At 44.0% G+C, this 19,134-nt stretch overlaps 4 protein-coding genes across 4 annotated transcripts; 2 read left to right on the forward strand and 2 right to left on the reverse strand.

Annotated features, from left to right (window-relative positions):
• Positions 1-749: 749 nt before the first annotated feature.
• On the reverse strand, positions 750-2,375 carry EAE98_001660 (uncharacterized protein; the record flags this gene model as incomplete). The annotated part of the gene is made up of 2 exons (XM_038949279.1): positions 750-2,221; positions 2,300-2,375. The coding sequence occupies 2 exons, from the start codon at positions 2,373-2,375 to the stop codon at positions 750-752; spliced, it is 1,548 nt and encodes a 515-aa protein (XP_038814264.1).
• A 4,396-nt stretch (positions 2,376-6,771) lies between these two features.
• Positions 6,772-12,996, forward strand: EAE98_001661 (uncharacterized protein). Its single transcript, XM_038949280.1, has 4 exons — positions 6,772-7,974; positions 8,094-8,208; positions 8,256-11,072; positions 11,130-12,996. The coding sequence occupies exons 1-4, from the start codon at positions 7,745-7,747 to the stop codon at positions 12,552-12,554; spliced, it is 4,587 nt and encodes a 1,528-aa protein (XP_038814265.1). The 5' UTR covers positions 6,772-7,744; the 3' UTR covers positions 12,555-12,996.
• Positions 12,997-13,921: 925 nt separating this feature from the next.
• On the forward strand, positions 13,922-15,668 carry EAE98_001662 (uncharacterized protein; the record flags this gene model as incomplete). Its single annotated transcript, XM_038949281.1, has 3 exons — positions 13,922-14,575; positions 14,630-14,863; positions 14,916-15,668. The coding sequence occupies 3 exons, from the start codon at positions 13,922-13,924 to the stop codon at positions 15,666-15,668; spliced, it is 1,641 nt and encodes a 546-aa protein (XP_038814266.1).
• Positions 15,669-17,139: 1,471 nt separating this feature from the next.
• Positions 17,140-18,981, reverse strand: EAE98_001663 (uncharacterized protein; the record flags this gene model as incomplete). The annotated part of the gene is made up of 2 exons (XM_038949282.1): positions 17,140-18,827; positions 18,891-18,981. The coding sequence occupies 2 exons, from the start codon at positions 18,979-18,981 to the stop codon at positions 17,140-17,142; spliced, it is 1,779 nt and encodes a 592-aa protein (XP_038814267.1).
• Between the last annotated feature and the right edge of the window lie 153 nt (positions 18,982-19,134).

Consider the following 19,134-nt stretch of genomic DNA (forward strand, 5'->3'; position numbering starts at 1 on the left):
GTCCATCCAGACTAGAGGTCTGATGTGAGGATATGAGGATATAATACTTCACATAGCACATACAAATTATACTTCATTGTATTGTATCTATTATAATACTCAACTCTCTAGACAGTATTCTTATCTCATCTTATCTCATCTCATTATATCTCATCTTTATTTCACCTCAATTTCACCTCAATTTCAAACTTCAACATTATAATATAATCAGTATACTAAGTAGTAATGTGATATAATATAATATAATAATGTAAAGGGATGGGATAGGATATGGCGTGCTAGATTATATTAATTGATTGATATAATTGATATTTGTAAATAATGAAGAGTAAAGAGTGAAGAGTGAAGAGTGAAGAGTGAAGAGTGAAGAGTGAAGAGTGAAGAGTGAAGAGTGAAGAGTGAAGAGAACCGGATAGGCGATGGGATTTGAGATTGTTTATATATGCAATTACTGTTGTCTGATACTTTGATCATAACATAGTAATAGGTATGTATACATCGATGCAGATTCATTAATCACTTCACCTCAATATCAATTTAAAGCAACAATTTCAAAATTTATTTTCGTTTCCTATCACTTCACTTTTCTTTTCATCTGATCTCATATCTCGTAATTCATTCATTTCTCTCCATCCTCCATCCCATGGATGACATCACCAAATCCTCGCATCCCCCTAAACTCCATCTCGCTAATCCCCACCTCGTACAGCAAGCCCATCCATATTCGCACCCATGCTTCCCCCTCACCACTAATCCACCAAGATCTTTCCCTCCAAATCCGAGAAATGATTGAAGAAACTTTCAAACAATCGAATTCCATGCTCTACATCAAATGCTCCTCCACATTCTCTAATACTGTGCATACTCAACATTGGATTACCCAAATCAAGGGTTCTTGTTCCTAGCGCAGCGCTCAACATAGGTCCAATGGTACTTCCACAACTACTATCATTTCTGACCACGAAGAGTTGGAGTGGTACACCATTCTTTCCCTCTTTAGAATCTGCGGAAGGCTTGGCCTTGCGTGCAACTTCTTGAAGAAGGACTATACCAGGGGAATTGGTGGCATAGCGTTGATTCGCGTTGATTTTAATGACTGTTCCTTTGTTCATTTCAGGACGATGGTCTTGTTCATATTTTTGTGCGTAGTTAGGATGGATGGAGTGAGCCATGTCTGCGGAAATGAGGAAAGAAGAGGCGAGGGTTTGCTCGTAGGCTGTGGCGATTTCGACATCTGACTCACGGTGAACCATGTCGTAGGATGACGATGAGCCGGGACCGGCAGTGGAAGCGGGGATCACGGAGAGACGTCTGAGGACGGCGGGGAGAAGGTTAGAGGCTGCCCCGTGCGCGGATGTACTACCAATTTCTTCGTGATCGAAACAGGTGATTAGTCTGATTGATGATTCATTATCTAAAGCAGCAGAATCCTTTACAGATTCGATAAGTCCTTCAACACTGCAGTAGGTCATGCCCAAATTGTCCAATCTGCCCGAATAGATGAGTTCATTGTTCAACCCACCCAAACAAGCTTTTTGTGTATCGTATAAGATCATTTCAAAGTCAACGATATCATCAATCCCAACACCTACGTTCTTCGCAATAAGTTCCACAATATATGGATGATGACGAGTGGTCATCGCTTGCAAGGGTTTGTATTCACCCGAATCCTTATTCTCTTCTGATGGAGTCGGTCCGTTCTCGCTCGCTCCTGTACGATTCAACTCGGCAGCTATAAGACCGGCAATTGGGAACAATTCCGTCTCTTTATTCGGATCGAAACTTGTGGCACGATTGAGATGAATGGCCAGAGTAGGAATGCGAAGGATTGGACGATCGATCTTGACAAGTTTTTGCACAAAATTTCCATCTCCATCTTTTACCATGGCTCTACCTGCTATGCTCAAGTCTCTATCGAACCACGATGTCCAGATGCCACCTCCATATGTCTCCACACCCACTTGTATGAATCCAGAAGCTTGTTTCTTGGATACCGGCTTGATACGTAAGGTAGGAGAATCGGTGTGAGCACCAATCATGGCAATTGGGTTACCGGCCTTCCATTTCTTGCCGATGGCGAAAGCGACGATCGAAGAAGCATTTCTGGTAAGATAGTACTTTCCGCCGGGTTGTAAACTTGTAGACCAGTTATCTCGCTCCTTGATCTCTGTGAAGCCCGCTTTGGAAAGTCGTTGAATGGCAGAGTGTACTGCATGGTAGGCTAAATGGAACCGTTAGGTACAACTGCAGAGATAAGGTTGCTACGGTATTGATAGCTTATTTGATTAATTTTACTTACGACCAGGTGAAGCATTGAGGAAATCGAGAAAATCGTGAGCCTTTGCTTCCGCAGTTGATAGATTTCGGTTTGACATTTTGTAGGCGGATGAGATGTAAGATCTACAAAATATGGTAAAAGGGTTGGAATTATTTCTTGCCGAAATGGAAGTAAGGGAAAGGAAAAATGATGATGTTGATGGTGTTCTCAACATTAGACTAGGAACTTCCTTTTGAATTCACTTCACCTGCAAAGAGATTCACATCTGAAAGGTGGGACATTCGTCCAAGGCGGAGGTGTTGACTTGTGGTTGCACCGACCAGCCTCGTATGGTTAGAACTCCAGATTAGGTACGGACTTTCTTATCTAAGTAATGAGCCACATTGTGGCTTGTGGGGGAGTGGCTGTAGAATCTTCACCATGGAGACCTCGGCAGCTGGAGTGGAAAGACGGCTGCTTATTAATAACATGGATACTTTGAGTTCAAAAGCCTCCAAGCCTCAGGAAGCTTTCATATAGAAAAAGCAAGGTGAGGCAACAATGTAACAAAAACAACCTTGAATTAATGGAATGAAACCTCGTGGCCAAATAGAATCGGAGACAGCAAACAAGGTAAATCCCTGCGATGAATCCTTGAATGGCGGCTTCTGTTTTACTTCAGAAATTCGTCCCCAGTTACAAAGTACACATCAGATCTGCTCTGTTGTGACACTTATCAACACTTGTTCGCATAGGATGAATTCGTGTTTGCTCACGATTGAGAGAGAGAGAGAGAGAGAGAGTCCGTGTGTGTGTGCGTGTGAGTAACTCGATGTTGGGTGGCTAGGTAGAGGTTGGTAGTCAGTCAGATGAGTACCTCATCATTTGGCAGATGATAGTCATTTGAACGATTCGATAAATACGTCGTACACCATTATGTATTTACATGAGGACGTATTGTATACTTCCAGGTTGGATGAAGAAGAAGTCAAGGAAGATAGGTAGCTCCATCATATCTACTGTCTGTAAGCATCCGACATTGAAATATCGAACGAGATCAACGGGATGCTGGGGGAAATGATAAAACTCCGTACGATCCATTCTTCACCATGAAGAAAAGAAAAGAAAAGTGATTTTCCCCTGTTCCTGCAGACACCGAAGACATGCAAAGATTCTGATTCGGTGGCAGATATCGAGATTCTCGATATCACACCAGAAGGTTAATGCCCCCCCGGCATTGCTTGCCACTAAAGAAGCGCCATGAATGCAGCCATCTCGACAGTGTTTTACTTTGAGGATTTCAGATTGGATGAAGAAGAAATAAAGTTCCGTTGGAAGGAAATGGAGGAGGTTGTAATGAAGTAATTCTTTCGATCAATCAATCAATTAATCGAGGATGAGAATATATTTCACTCGAGATGGAATAATAAGAGAGCGAACTTGAAATTGTAATGTGAGAAAATCAAACCATTGTTTCCCTTTCCCAAAAGAGAAGAGTGGCCTGGGCAAATCCATCAGAAAGTCGTGACATATATTGATTGGATGAGATGAGACGAATTGGGATGTAATGGGTGGTACAATTTGCATTGCCTTGCTAGGTTTTCTGGCGATCATCACTTCCCCCCTCCCTCCCCAGCTCAGCCCATGTCAATGCTCCCCATCTACTTTATACATTTACGAGAGGGCGACGGAAAAGTGGTTTGAAGGATTGCATGTTTTGGATGGGATGGGAAGATGGATCAGCTGAGGAAGAGGGTAGATGGATATTATGATGACTTCTTTTTATTTATTATATTAAAGAACTCTGGACGAGTCCCTTTTTATATATATATGTATACTGATCATGTCTACATATTATGTACATCGCCTCCCTCTGGTCAAGCCAGCAAGGGAAATCATTCTTCTTCCTAATTGGAACGCCATTGATTCATTCATTACCTGGGGATTGGCGCAACTTTCGTAATCGAGTCAATCAATGAATTGATTCAGTCTTCCCCTCATTTGTCCCATCTGTGCTGTGTCCATCCATAAACCACCTGGGCATAAATCATAAACCGTAAACCACTGAAACCCCAATGGAGAAATGGGTATTTTCCCTTCCTCCACATCCACATTCTCATCCTCATCCTCCAGAATTTACTTTACCCACCCACCCCATCTGCAGTCCGTCAGTCAGTCCGTCAGTTAGTCAGTCACCGACAATCGTTCAATTTCTCTTCCTCCATTTTTTAAAATTCTTTTTGCTGTCACCGTCAGACAGCCTCAATTTCCAACATCCAATGGAATGACCCCATGACTACACGGATTAACAAAGGTTGAATACTCTGTGTGCCATCCATCCCAAGAAAATCTTGGGTCAACTCTTACCGCATTGGGATTCCCAGTATCCAACTAGGGCTGAGTAGTTTTCGGCGGCCTCTTGAGAGATGATGAACGTTACTTGATGGATATGTGATGATTCGTGGATGAAGATTGCGAAAGAGTAATAGATTGCTTAGCTAGATACTTTGGTACTGTGAACTTGCCTGTGACTTCTCGCCTAGGTAGGAGTTATATAGGTATGATGTTAGAGAGAACGATACATATAAGCAAGTAGATGATTGTTTCGATGGTGAGTGGAGGTGAGGGAGGAGGCGAGGTACTTACCGGTACCATCTCCTACATCTACATATCATTGACAGCCAACTAAACTGTGGGTCTGGACTGTTCCCATCCAGATTAGAATCGACATCTCCTCAATCTAGCTACCGACACCGATTACTAGGTAGATTCCGAAGCTTATTATCCCGACACATAGCATGCTAGGTACTAGGTACTAGGTATTTATCATCGAAATTGGACATCTACTCGAACCTGACCTGGGTAGTTGGATGTTACATATCAACAAATCATCCGGATGAATCTATCTACATAATACTTATATACTCATTGATATCCAGGCAAGTGATGAGCACTCCAGAAATTTCGAAAGAAAAAGAAACTCGTAAGATTTCCATACCTACTCTGTCTCCTGTACAGTGTACAGTCAATCTACGCCCTCCCTCCAGGGCTTCCTTGCTAGGTATCTATTCCCACCAGGCCGTAGATAGACTTTCCTTAGCCTTCCTAATCCATGCAGGGACGCACATCATTTGAGGAACGGATTAATACCAAGTCGGTCAATCGAGTATAGTAAGTATCTGGGTAGATACCTAGGTAGGTAATGGACTCTGAGATACGATTAATGATTCATGATCTGTTGATATCACGATCTCATCGATTCGTTTTCTTGGGGTAGTCGTCGATCACACGTAGATACAGGTACCGGTATACCTAGTAGATATGGGTGAGCAGTCAAGTGAGTACTAGGAGTACTAGGTAGGTATCGGTAGGTAGGTCGACTGGGAGGAGGTACACATCTGATGTTGTAGGATTCATCCTCATTATTTGATTCTTCCCGATGAACAATGGGCGCTTAACGGTCGCTGGGTCTCTGGGTCTCTGGGCCTCCGGGTCTCTGTTCTCCAAATGATTCAAATGATACGAATCAAACCCTCTGGATTTATGTGATACAAGAGGAATCTCCCAGGTAGGCAGTTACTGGCGTCCTTGATACTTGATATCTCATTATATAGTCCCCACCCTCTCACCCTCCCTACTCGATATTATATTGTTTTGTACAGCGACAGCCACAGCCACTTTTCCAACAATACCTAGTACCTACCTACTAGGTAATAACAAACACATACACATGAAAAATGAACAAACCTCGTTGCAATTTGAACTAATCAAACAAACTCAAATCCATTCTCTTGTGTACATTATTGCCCTCTCTGTACAGTTCAGTATCCTCCGTACTCCTCTGTTTGAAAGGTTGAAAGCTTGAATGATTGACTATTACGGAATGGGTTGTGACTATACACAAACTAACCCTACTTGATAAAGAGATCGATCATTCCATGCTCCACTTTGGTAGAATAGCAATACCGACCGATAGATCTCATCCCTCCCTCCCTCGCACCTTTTTACCTTTTTACCTTTGTAACGGTACTAGTCCTTGGTCTCTCTTGGTCTCTCTTGGTCTCTCTTCTCTTCTTCTTCCTGTGCTCTTCTCTTCTCTTCTCTCCTCTCCTCTCCTCGACTCCCTCTCCGACCTAGACACACCCCCTTCACGAAATCACAAACTCCAACCTATATCTTCGCCCTCGTTCCATCTCTCTCACCAATGCTGCAACTGGGGCAATTAATTAAATGAATTCCTACTCCCGGCGAAAAGAGGTTCCAACATCATCTTCTTCTTGGGTACACTGTACATTTAAAGTCTCCACACCCATACACACACATTCTAAGCAACCTTACTAAGTGACTAGTAGAATAGTATTTCAAGCATATCAAGCATTAAAATGACACTAAAAAATTATAACCCTGCACCATCGAATTTAGCGTAGTCATTTCCAGCCCAGCTTCGGTATCACTTCCTTCATCTGCCCTTGCCATTTCACTTACATTTTACTTCCGCCCACCACTTTGATCTCTTCCCCATCCATCCATCCATCCATCCCATCCCATCTCATCATACATACACACATACTCACATACTCACATACATACACATACTCACATACACACGCACACGCACACATTTCATACATCCTGAACAACTCCTTCACAAATCGATACACGCGGGACAGCTCTCGACATATATGGACGGAGAGTGAGATATGCTCAGATAATTTTTATACTTCTTTTATTCGAGAGGAACATCCAAAACAGAGAGGGTTATTCAGATACATCCATAATCGATTATCGCATCATCATTCATATACTACCTGCCTACCCTACCTACTTGAAAGTATTTTGATTCACTCTAAACGCTACTCACCCAGGTAATCGAATGAATAGTCAGCTAGTCGATTTATTAATCAAATCAATTCATTGATTCACCGAATGTGCTGGCTTTCTAGAGCACCTAAACGCAGTCAACCTCGATCAAATTAATTCCTCCTACCTTGAACCTTTTTTTACTTTACTCAACACACACACGCACTCACATACACATCTACCATTTACAGCCTCATCCTTCGACATCCAAAGAACTTGTCATTCTTCTTTATCATTCCGCCCTTCCCCATTCGATACCTAATATTCGATTCTCGTACACTTCAGAGTGCGTCGCAAACGAAGGCACCATTTCCAATCAGGACTTTTCATGGAACACAAGGTCTAGCTCTATTCGAATGTAACTGTGGCAGCCTGCAGCCATTTTACGGCTCGCCGCCTATTGTCAGCAATCTATAGGACTTTTAACCTCCCCCGCCTGGTGCCAAAAGCAACAACAGGTTCAATCTCACAACCTTCTTCAACTAGTACCGTGTACTCTCCACCATACTTGGGGTAAACACGCGCTATATCGATTCCGCCCTTCGATCTTGGGTTGGCGGTCTGATTCAAATTCCAAGTCGGTCCTCCTCTAAGTAGGAGAGTGGCCTTGCCACACCGAATCCCAAGATGGCCTCAAATTTTCCACAAATGGGTGGTGCGGGCCAGATGATGCCACAGCAACAGCAACAACAGCAGCAGCAACATCAACAACAGGTTCATATGCAAATGCATCCAAATCGACAACCCCAGCAATTCAATCAGATAATTTTTCAGAAAATTCAACAACAAGGACAACCACCATCAGGATGGCAACAAATAGTGTCGAGTCAAGAACGTATGGCAGTCATTTGCAATATGTAAGTTATTTCCAGTTCTCGCAATCTTAGCCCCGGTGATTTATGTGTCAAAACGATCTTCAAACAAGCTTTATATACAGTACGTAAATCTTGGACAATTGATACTAACTTCTCTGCAGAATTGGTGCTTTACGACTGATTTCTCAAGGTCAAAACACACCTCAGCACTTGTTCAAGCTTCTCGATATTGCTCTTGGCTTCGAGAAAGAAGCTTTCCTTACCTCGCCCGATAAAGTATTAATTCATGTCAATGATTGAAGGCTCACAGCTAACGAGTTTAGGTTTCCTACAAAAATAAAATGGCCGAGAAGCAGCGTGACTTACAGCAGGCTCGAATGCAATCCCAGCAAACTATGCAACAACAAGTCAACTCACAAGCCCAAGCCCAAGCCCAAGCCCAGCAGCAGCAGCAGATGATGATGAATCAAAATGGCATGCAAGGCCAAATGCCGAGAAACATTCCTCAGCAACCTCCCCAACAAGGCTTTCAACATCTTCAACACCAGATGCAAGCTTCGCCTCTACCCCCTCAGCAACCTCAACCCATGCAGAACGGCCTCCCAAACGATGCTCTTGCCCAGAATATGCCTCAGAATCCACAGTTGCAAGCAAATGGCATGCCAAATCAAATCCAGCACGGATCTGGCAGACCCATGAATGGCCAGCCACAATTACAACCGACACCGACGCCAAGCGAGGTGCAGGAAATGAATCGAGAAGCCATGAGAATGTGCAGCGAAGCACCAGAAAATGATAAGATTAACATCCGGACCACCTTGAGGGCAAAAATGACTCCACAGCAACTCCAATCGCAGGAACAGACTGGAGTAGACATCGCGTTTCTATGGTATCGCCAGCAACTTATGAATAGATGGCGTAATCGTCACTTGCCAATGGGGCAAGGACAGCATCCTACGCTTGCACAGCACCCACAAAATGGTCCTGCAACGGCTCCGGCCATGCAGCAACAGCGTTCCATGAACCCAAGCCCAATGAATGGTCAATCGCAACCCCCTACAACCATGGGCGGAGGCCCAGACTTTAATTCTTTCTTGGGCAACATGGAAAACTTAATCGGCCAACAGCAGCAAGCGGGGGTCTTGGCTCAGGAAGCAGGTCAAGTTGTCGTACCTGTCAGTGCGCCAAGGAATAACACTCCTCAACCTAATGTTACAATGCCAGGACAAGCGATGAACATGAACGAACAACGTTCAGCTTCGAATCCCATGGCGAGAACGCAGGCCCAACAAGTCCAAATGTTTAACGCTCAACAGTCACAGAGATTTCAGCAACAACAGCAGGCACAGCAGGCACAAGCTCGTGCTAATGCGGCTGCTAAGGCACAGATGGGCCTACAAGGTCAACCTGGTGGAATGGGTCCGGGGAACATGCAATCACAACAGAGCCCTGCCATGAATACGCTCAACGCTCCTATGAGGACGCCATCTCAGCAGATGGGCCACCCTGAGGCCGGTGGAATGATGCACAATCCACAATTTGGCCAGTCACTTGATCCACGCTTCGCTAACCCAAGAATGTTTGGTAATTCCATGAATCAATTCAACCCCGCAATGTTGCGAGATATGGGCCCAGAACAACGCCAGCACTTCTCAAATTTGCCGCCTGACAAGATGAGCGAATTTGCGAAGAATTGGCAGGCTCGGCAGCAGCAGAATCCAATGCAACAGGCACCCCAAATGGCTATTCAAGGAAATAATAATCCACTCCGTCAAGGACAACCTGGACCACAGTCTGCACAACTCTTGCAACAGCAACATGCTTTAAGTCAATTTGTGATGACACACCCGGGACAGCGACCCCCAGCGTCATTATTGAACAATTTGACTGCGCAACAACAGCAACTGATTGTACAACAACAAATGGCTCAGAACGCAGCCATGCAGCCCCGGCCTGGAAATCTACCTGCAGATAATAACAGACTGGTGCAACAAATGGACAACATGGATATCCCTGCACAATTCCTCACTAATAATCAAATATTACCAGGAATCCCTCCAGAGGTCAAGAAGTGGGGTCAACTGAAACAATGGGTTAGCTCGACTCCCACGATGCCACAACAGGCACTCGAAACCGTGAAGAACGCACAAAAGATGCACCTAATGCAGCTTAGTCAAGCGAGACGAGCCGCACAACAACAGCAGCTCAACCAAATGCCCACGCAGGCTCCAGTCGCAGGTCAGAATGCAATGCCTATGGCACCTCAAAGAATGTCGGCTCCTGTTGCCCAAATGGGCCAGAATCCTACTCAGATGCCTATGGGAATGAATATGGGACCTGGAGCAATGCGACAGTTCACGCCCCAGGACATTGCGAACCTTCGTAATCACTCAAGTGGTAAACTTCTTGCCGCCACTGATGACCAACTCCGACACATCCTGATGCAAAATCATATGCAACGTCGTCAAATTGCAATGGCGCAGACAAATGGTCAACAGATTCCACAAAACACGATGCAGGGAATACCGAACTCGGCCCAAATGGCGAATACACAGCAGCCATCTGGACAAATGCCACAGCAGAAGCCAGCAACTTCGGCACCAGAACCTGCAGGTACACCCATTCCTGCACCTGTCAATCGCCCTCGGCCTCAACCAAATAACAAGCCAGCAGCCGCACAGAACTCGTCACCTGCTCAGCCTTCCAAGAATAATCTGAAACGAGCTAGCAGCGATGATGTTGTAGAAGTGCCAAATCCCAATGGACAACAGGGCCCAGCGCCAGCACCACAGCAGAGAAATATTACCCGGCTCACACCAGAACAGATAGCGAAACTCGATCCAGAGCAAAAGAAAGCCTATGAGGCTACTCTACGTAGAATGTTTAACGCAAGGCAGCAGCCACCAAGCAACCCTGAGGTGGAAATGATTACCAGGAAATTCAAAGAATTTGCTGCCGAAGAAGAAAAGGCTTACAACGATAACCCACCCGGTGAGATTTTTATGGATGAGGAGTCGAAGCAAAGCATGCGCAAGGCCTTGGAACCTATGCCTGCTCATCTTAACAACGTCTCCAAGGCCATGTTAAGGTGGTATCAACAAACTCGTGATGATTCTCGAGCTAAAACATTTTTCCGTGCTGTAAGTTTTGAACCCGGGCTGATCCACAAGTTAATGAACAACGCTAACCCCTTTCAGCGATGTCGCTTGACGAAGCAATTCAAAGACCCTGCTACAATGAGGGAGCTCAAAGATACTTTTTCGATGAGGCCCGCCGATGTGGAGCAAGCTAAAACGTTTCTTAATACAATGGTAATGGATATTGTCAATAAAAATCCAATGTTTAAGAAGAATGGTGGATCGTCAGATCCTCAAGGTGCATCAGCCAATCCATCTACTGCATCAACGACCCAAACTTCGGAGGCAGGTGTGCCCCTTAATGCTGCTAATTTACAGCAACAGCAGCAGCAGTTGCTCAAGATGAACCACCAAAGATCGAATAGCCGCGGTTCTCATCCCCCAGCAGCCCCTACGTCATCCCAGCCACCGTTTCCATTTGGAGCCTCGTCTCCTCATGGTCAGCCTACATACCCTGGGAAGCCTCCTGCTTTCACTCCGGAGAAACTTCACATTCCCGCGCGTAAGAAGCAGAAGCCAAATGGAACACCAGGCCAAGGTCAAGGCACTCCAGGATCGACTTCCTCGCCCCAGATCACCAAAGTCCCCTCACCAGAGGTCAAACGTCAACAAATCCCAGAGCCAAAGATTCCGTCCAAGCCGACCTGGCCATGTAACGACGAGGTTTGCGAACGTCAAAATACCGGATTCGAAAGTCAAGAGGAGCTTGCTCGTCACACTCAAGTGGAGCACAGGCTGCCAATGCAAAACCCACAGAAGTTTGCTGAGGATCATCTCCGACCAGTTCTAGGTCTAGATTCTCAAAGTCAATCAAATACAGCAGTGGCGACTACGGATGTAGCCACATCATTCAACCAAGGTCAGACACCGAAGGTTGAGACTGCCACTCCATCTGCTTCGGCTGCTACACCTATGAATCGTCAAAATTCAACGAATTTGCAGGGTGGCATGATGCAAGGTAAAGTCAAGCAACAGTCTGGCTTGGGTACGGATACAGCCAAGTCCCAGAAAGGCATGAACAAGGATGAATCGAATGCACCAACTCAAGAAGTCAATTTAGATCCTTGGGCGAATGCTACGATTGATCCTAATGAGCTTGTCCGCGCTTTCCAGCCATTTGAAGGTGGCGCTGGCGGGGCGATCTCTGATGTGAATAACTACCGGTCCATCACACCAAATGATACTCCAGAATCGAGTAAAGACGGTGTATCAGAGCCCACTAGTGATATCTCTGAAGGGGTCAACTTGGACATTGCCTTGGACGGGTTTGATGAGTCATGGTTTCCATTCGGACTCAGTGATACTGATGCTCTTGTGGAAAACCACACCAACACCTACGACGCAAAGCTTGATGAAGACTTGACCATGTTTGATGATGTGGAGTTTGCTAACGCTCCACAAACATGGGATGATATGGATGGGAAAGTAAATTTTAATGAACCATTTCAATTCAACATAGATGAGCATTATTCGATGGATATCTAGTTGAGTAGATGGGGTTGTATCATGGTTTTTGGAGGGCGTTTCTCTGGTGGGAAGGGTTTACAGGGTATTTTGGAAAATCAATGAGATGATATACCAATGAAAAGCACGGCGTCTTGGGATAAGACTACTAGGAGGGAAGGACAGGATATTCACCCAGTACTTTTGTTTTTAGCAGGGCGTTCAGTGGGGTGAAGAATTTTCCTTGACTGGAATAATTTTTTGGTTATTATTACATATCATGATTATAATGGGCCTTCTTGGACAAATATATATTACTCTTTCTTGGACTTTCTTCTCGTTTGAGATGGGTGGAGCAACGAAATGGGAGGCACGAGTTAGTTACATTTGTTTTGAATCCGATCTGGATTAGGTATAGCTATATGCTGTAAAACACTTTGATTGCAGTTGAAGCAAATAAAAGAAATGATTATTATATTCGAATGTTTATATATGTGTGTGTGCGTCTGTTTTATTTTTATTGATAGAATCTCAACTCTAAAATGCAGCATAGATCATTTCCAATCATGCTTTCTACTTTTCATTGAAGCATCAAGGTTCTTTCTGATTTAGTTCCCTGCAAGACCCTGATCTTCAAGGCACGATATGCATTTGCAACGGGTGGCCAGGTCCAGGTAGTTTCTTTAAGGTTGACGGGCCGCAATCGCTTTAAGGGGTGGAAGGGTGGAAGGGTGGAAGGTGGAAGGATTGGAATTTGGAAGGGATCCCAGCGTGATATGGTTGGTTACTGCGTGGCGCCTTCTAAAAGACCCTGTTATTGCCTGGCCTGTGAGATCATAGATGTCATTTTAGATGGGTCAGTGTGTGTGAATCCCCCCGTCTACCCGTCTACCCTGTTGAGATGAGATGAAATTAGCACGTGATGAGCTGCTCATGGTGGCTCGGTGGCTCAGGTGGTATCTGAGAGTTCCAAGGTTCGGCTAGCCCCTCATTTTCTTATCAAGGCGGTCTATTAGGAAGCGGCAGAATTACAATAAAAGTTGCCCAAGAATCGCGTCTCGAGAGATCCCGCATTATATCATGAGACGCGATTTGAAAGTCTGATGCGAAAGAATAATTGAATATTTACTTATAATTGTTCTTGGATCTCTGTTGACATTAGATGTCCGAAGTTGTACTTTATTTGTTATCAATTCTTCTCAAAAATTGAAAAGGAGATTTATCTGTAAGTTATTGGAGAGTGAGCCGCTGCCAAAAGTATGGCCGGGTGCTGGTGAATCGTGGATTAATAGACATATTCAGGAAGCTACAAACAACCACGAACGCGCTTTCCAAAATCCAAACTTCTACAGTCTGTTGTTTAGTCGATTCTTTACTTTACTTTAAAGTCGTTCCCTTCACTTTTCACAATGAATTCACCAAAATCATCAACTACGCGTCGCGCCTTGGGGGATCTCAATATCAATATCAATACTTCAGTCACTGATAGCAATCATGCATCATACCTTTGGCGAGAAACGATTCCTGAATGGCTATGGCCAGATAATAAGATTCAGAAAGTATCGTCTAGTAACCACCCCGGAAAAGTTCCAAACGACCCCTCGCAAGTGGCGGGACCGTCGATCACGACTTTACAGCGGGAAAATTGGAAGGAGACGAACACGAGTACGGATTCCCGAGTTGCAAATATGGAAAAAGCAACGAATAAAGATAACGTTCATCAAGGCTTGGAGGCTACCACAATCCACGGCGTTGACGTTTCAATTGCTGAGCGGGCCTCCTTGGCTAACACAAAGAGACGCTTGTCATGTACTGTACAATTACAAGATGTTGTATCGAGTCGAACGGGAGCATCCGGTGCGAAGCGATGCAGAATTGCACCATCATCGGGAAACTCTTCGCTGCTTGAAGGGTCTGGCGCAGGTGTGGGTTCACTCCCGCAATCTACGTCGTTACAACCCACCTCGTCACCAGCCAGAGCAGGCCCCGAGGCGAAGGCGTGTGGTGAGAGAGTTGGAATAACAGACGAGTCGAGTGATTTGGGGAATGGCCAAGAACAAAAGGCATGTACTTGTTACCCGTTTTGACAAATTTAGTTTACTGATATACATATATAGTCATCAAGGTCACCTCAGAAGCAGTCTTCCCCAAATCGCTCTTCCACATCTGCTTCTTCATCATCTTTCCCTTCCATAGTAAACGCAAAAGACGCAGTTATCATCAGCAATAATTCCCAATCGACCGAAACTATCATATCCAACGAATCATCTTTCATACCCACTACTATATCCATGTCAAAGACCTTCCGAACCTCAAAATCAAAACCTCTATCACGAGAAGAAATCCGTCAAGTTTGTTTCCTTTACTTCTTGTGACCAATAAAAAAGCTAACTCCACCTCTAGAAATCCCAAGAGTTACGTCTCCGTCTTTCCCTCGCAAACTATAAAGTAAAAACAAACCAAATCGACCTTCCTCTTTCACGTCTACAAGTGCGTTCTACATCACCAAAACTTCCTTCTCTTGCTCGTCTTCGCAGATATTCTTATGGGAGGAGTATGGAACGAACACCACTTCCTGGTGCGCCTAGTACGAATACAGGAAGAGAAGCAGTTCCAGCTATTAATATACAAGCTCCTGGTTCTGCGAATAAGAATGCATGTTTTTTTGTCCGAGAGAAAAGAGGGGAGAGAGAGGATGGTGATGAGAATATCAATATTCCTTCCAGTCCTCCTTTATCCGGAAGAGAACCGGATTCATTATCGAGAAGAGATTCTGCTATTTCCTGCACTTCTTTTGGCTCCAATTCAAATCCGAATTCGAATTCTGGTTCGAGCTCAGGCTTGGGTCATGCACATCCTCTTACTCCCACTCCCAATACTACTTCCAAATCCAACCCTAAATCCAAAGAAACAGACACAAAAATGATAATCAACTTCGAACAAGAAGTCGCAAGAAGAAAATACGAAATGATCGGTGGTAAGGAAAATACCCAGATAAGAACCCCGATTTTAGAAAGACAAAAAATAGGACTTGCAAATCCACCGATGATTTTTGCGCAGCCGGATGAGGAGAGGAGAGTGTGTAAAAGGGGGATAAGCCCAGAGTTGTCAAGGAAAGCGGCGGATGGATTGGTGAGGTTGAAATTATTGAGATAGGGATGTTTGGGTTGTGTGGTTTTAGTGGGCGAGCGAGCGAATGTGCTTGAATGGGTAGAGGTTTGAGTCTACATTTGTTTTTCTTCTCCTTTCTTTTCTTTTCTTTTGCATTGGTATGGGTTATGTCGGGTTAGGTTATGCATATGCATATGCAGATACAGATAAGCATGAGGGTTACATGGGCATGGACGCACAGCATCAATAGCAATAGCGATAACTTCAATAAATAGCATTAGAGTAGGGTAGAGTAGAATATACTTATATCTGCATTTCCTTGTTTACAATTCGGTACAGGTGTAGTGTGGCGGTATGGTATGGTATAGTGTGGTATGGTATGGTACCTATGGTATAGTGCGGAAGGGATTGGTTTAGATGAGATGAAATTAAATGTATAAATACGCAGCGAGGAATAGGTAATTTGAGTATGTAGTGGTTCTTTCGGTTAAGGAAAGGGGTTGGTTGTTTTATGGTATCGTGTAGTGTAGTGTGGTGATAGGTACCTATAGCGTATCGTATCGTATCGTAGAGTTGGAATAAAATGGTATGGAATGGAATGGAGTGAGAAAGTTGGGGTATGCTATGTATGTTTCATTGGAATATCGTAAAAGTATGAGAGTTTGTGATGGATTGATGGATTGATGGATTGATGGATTGATGGATTGATGGATTGATGGATTGATGGATTGATGGATTGATGGATTGATGGATTGATTGAGTAATCGATTATGTTGAAGTTTGTTTGTTGGGGATATATAGAAATAGGGTTAGGTGGGTGTGGTTACTTGAGATTGAATACATGTATGTATGGACGTTTGTTTGTATACACCTGGGCACGACTTGATCGTACTTCCCTTGGTGGAAAAAAGTACATATACATATACAATACTATACGAGCGATCGAATTAACGAACAATAGAGGTAACTTATAAGCAAGCAAGCGAAGAGTAATAATCATGGTGATAATATAAGTATGATTATTATAAGCATGTATAACGTAAATCATGGTATTTATTCATTATTTGTATTCCACCATAGGGGAGGTAGATATCTTTCCACTGCCTCTCTTTTCTCCCCCAAGTCTATGTTTCGGTAGTAGCGCAATACAGCATAGTATAGTACAATTCAGTACGATGCATTACAATGCAATGTATAGTCCAGCTATAACGACATCGTAGAGATGTATGCAGCGCTTGCTATCTCTATTCTTTTCTTTTTTCCCCCGCTTGATCCCTCACTAGATAAGTAAGAAAATCATGTTATGGATTTCCATTACTACCCCATTACACTCCCAAGACTGATTTGACCTAGCGAAGAGGGCGAGTATTTGATGTATTTCGCTGTAGCCACCGGGTAGCTCTTTGCAATGTAAAACGTCTCGAGATTTTCAGGTCTATATCTTCGACCTATCGCAAGTCCAATGACTAAGCCGAGGCTAAGTTCGAAGTTCTAGACCTTCATCAGGCGGCATCTATCAATCAATCAAACTCCTCATCTCTGCCTGATCTCGTGACCACTCCTGTGAACCCCCGGGAGCCTGCTGTTCATCTCCACCAATCCAAAATCGTCCTCCTTCCAATAGCTGTCTTTGAAAGTCCCAATCCAGATCTATTTCTGCAGCTACATCTGCGGTATCCCATCCATTGATTGAAGGTGCTACGGAGGCTGCTGCTGATCCCGATGCCGATGCTTCTAGATTGAAGTTGGGTGTATGTAATGCCGGATCGATCAAATCCATTCCCATGTCTAGAGCACCTATATCCATCCCCGTACCATCATTCATGAAATCTAGACTTGGTAGTTCTCCTCCATTGTCTGTATAAGGGAAATGGTCCATCATACTCATATCGATATTTAGATTCATATCGTTCTGGCCATCCATAAAACCGACATCCTGGTGGTGAATTCTCATATGTTCATGGAAATCATAATCTCTCATAAATTTATGAGGACATCCCTGAACTACACAATCAATTGTTCTTCTGGCATCATAACCTGCTAACTCCTCAATTTCGGTTTGCTCGGGTGCCCTTCTCGCAGAACGTCTAGTTTGTGAATCAGTCTTCCGTCTACCTCTCGCATTCAAAACACTGGGTAAGCCGAGATGATGTGTTCGAACATGATCTTCAAGATTAACTTTCGATACGAAATCTTTACCGCATGAATCGCTTCCGTTCCAAGATGCGAGGTCGGGAGTTTGGGAAACATCAAATGTTCCGCAAATAAAACGCTGTCCATCATGTACAGTGCGCATATGAACTTGTAGATTTGCTCTCTTGGTAAAGGTCTTCGGGCAGCCCGGATATTCACAAGGTATATTCTTACGTTCTTCAAGTGTAGTGCCCGAGTGTTGAGTATCGATATGTTTTTGAAGTAGTTGTTGACTGGAACATTTTCGATCACAGAACATACAATTTGCATGCTCTTTCTTGATGTGTGCTTGTAACTTGGCATTCGTTGTGAAAGCTAACGGTACGGGTGTACCATCTTCGTGGAATTTTCCTGGTACTGTACATTCTTCGCATAGAAACGTGGCTGCTCCATGAGTTCTTTCCATATGCTTTTTGAGGCCACCTGAAGCATCGAATCCTGCTTTGCAGAGTTCATTCGTAATCGGATCGATGTATGTGCATGGGAATGGAGCCAAATCGAGATGGTCGGAACGAATATGGCGTTGGAGTGTTTGATGTTTTCGAAACGTCTGATTGCAGGGAGGATATGATGTACATCTGAACCTTTCATGGCCTTCGTGAGCGTCTTTATGCCTTCTTAACCTCGTGGCCGTCAAGAAACTTTTACTGCACCCTTCCCAATCACATGTATATTCTCGTTCGTGAGTATGAGATCCCTTGATGTGTTGCTTCAAATGTTTTTCCTCAATATATGCCTTATCACACCCTTCATATGAGCATATAAATGGTCTTTCATTTGCATGTGATCGTAGATGTGCTGCCAATCTTGCAGGTCGATTGAATGTTTTTGTACATCCTTCATACGTACATTTAATCGTCTTATACTCGGATGGGAATTTTTTTCCAGGTACAGGTGAAAATGGTGTATTCGGTGTATCTGCTGCTTCCATAGTATCTTCCTCCTCCTCCGAGATCTGGTCTTGCTCCGGCTTGTATTCATTATCATTATCACCATCGAGTACATCTGCCGCTATGTGATTGTCAATCTCGAGTTCCCAAATTGAAGTCTAGACCAGGAACTATTTGCACTAACCTGGCAGAGAACTCGAGGCATCAATTCGTAACCTTTTCGTAGAAAGTTCTAGAGAATCATCTCCTGTTCTCTTTCTAGTATTTGTCGCCATTACTGACTCCAGACGTTGTTGAATTGGCTTCAAAAATCCTCAATTCAAACAGCATCCATCACCTTATCCGAAATATTTCATAAAATTATTGTGGCTATCGCAAAGGTTCGAAATCTTGGCACGCTAATGACCGAAAATGCGCTAAACCCAAAC

Source organism: Botrytis deweyae (assembly GCF_014898535.1).
Source record: "Botrytis deweyae strain B1 chromosome Unknown BDEW_003, whole genome shotgun sequence".
Lineage (NCBI taxonomy): Eukaryota > Fungi > Ascomycota > Leotiomycetes > Helotiales > Sclerotiniaceae > Botrytis > Botrytis deweyae.

What these genes read in the sequence shown, in the direction of transcription:
- EAE98_001661 (XM_038949280.1), top strand. Translation starts at nt 7,745, where the DNA reads ATGGCCTCAAATTTTCCACAAATGGGTGGTGCGGGCCAGATGATGCCA. An exon ending in ATGGCAGTCATTTGCAATAT is followed by an intron (nt 7,975 to 8,093) that starts GTAAGTTATTTC and finishes ACTTCTCTGCAG; the next exon opens with AATTGGTGCTTTACGACTGA. An exon ending in TCCTTACCTCGCCCGATAAA is followed by an intron (nt 8,209 to 8,255) that starts GTATTAATTCAT and finishes TAACGAGTTTAG; the next exon opens with GTTTCCTACAAAAATAAAAT.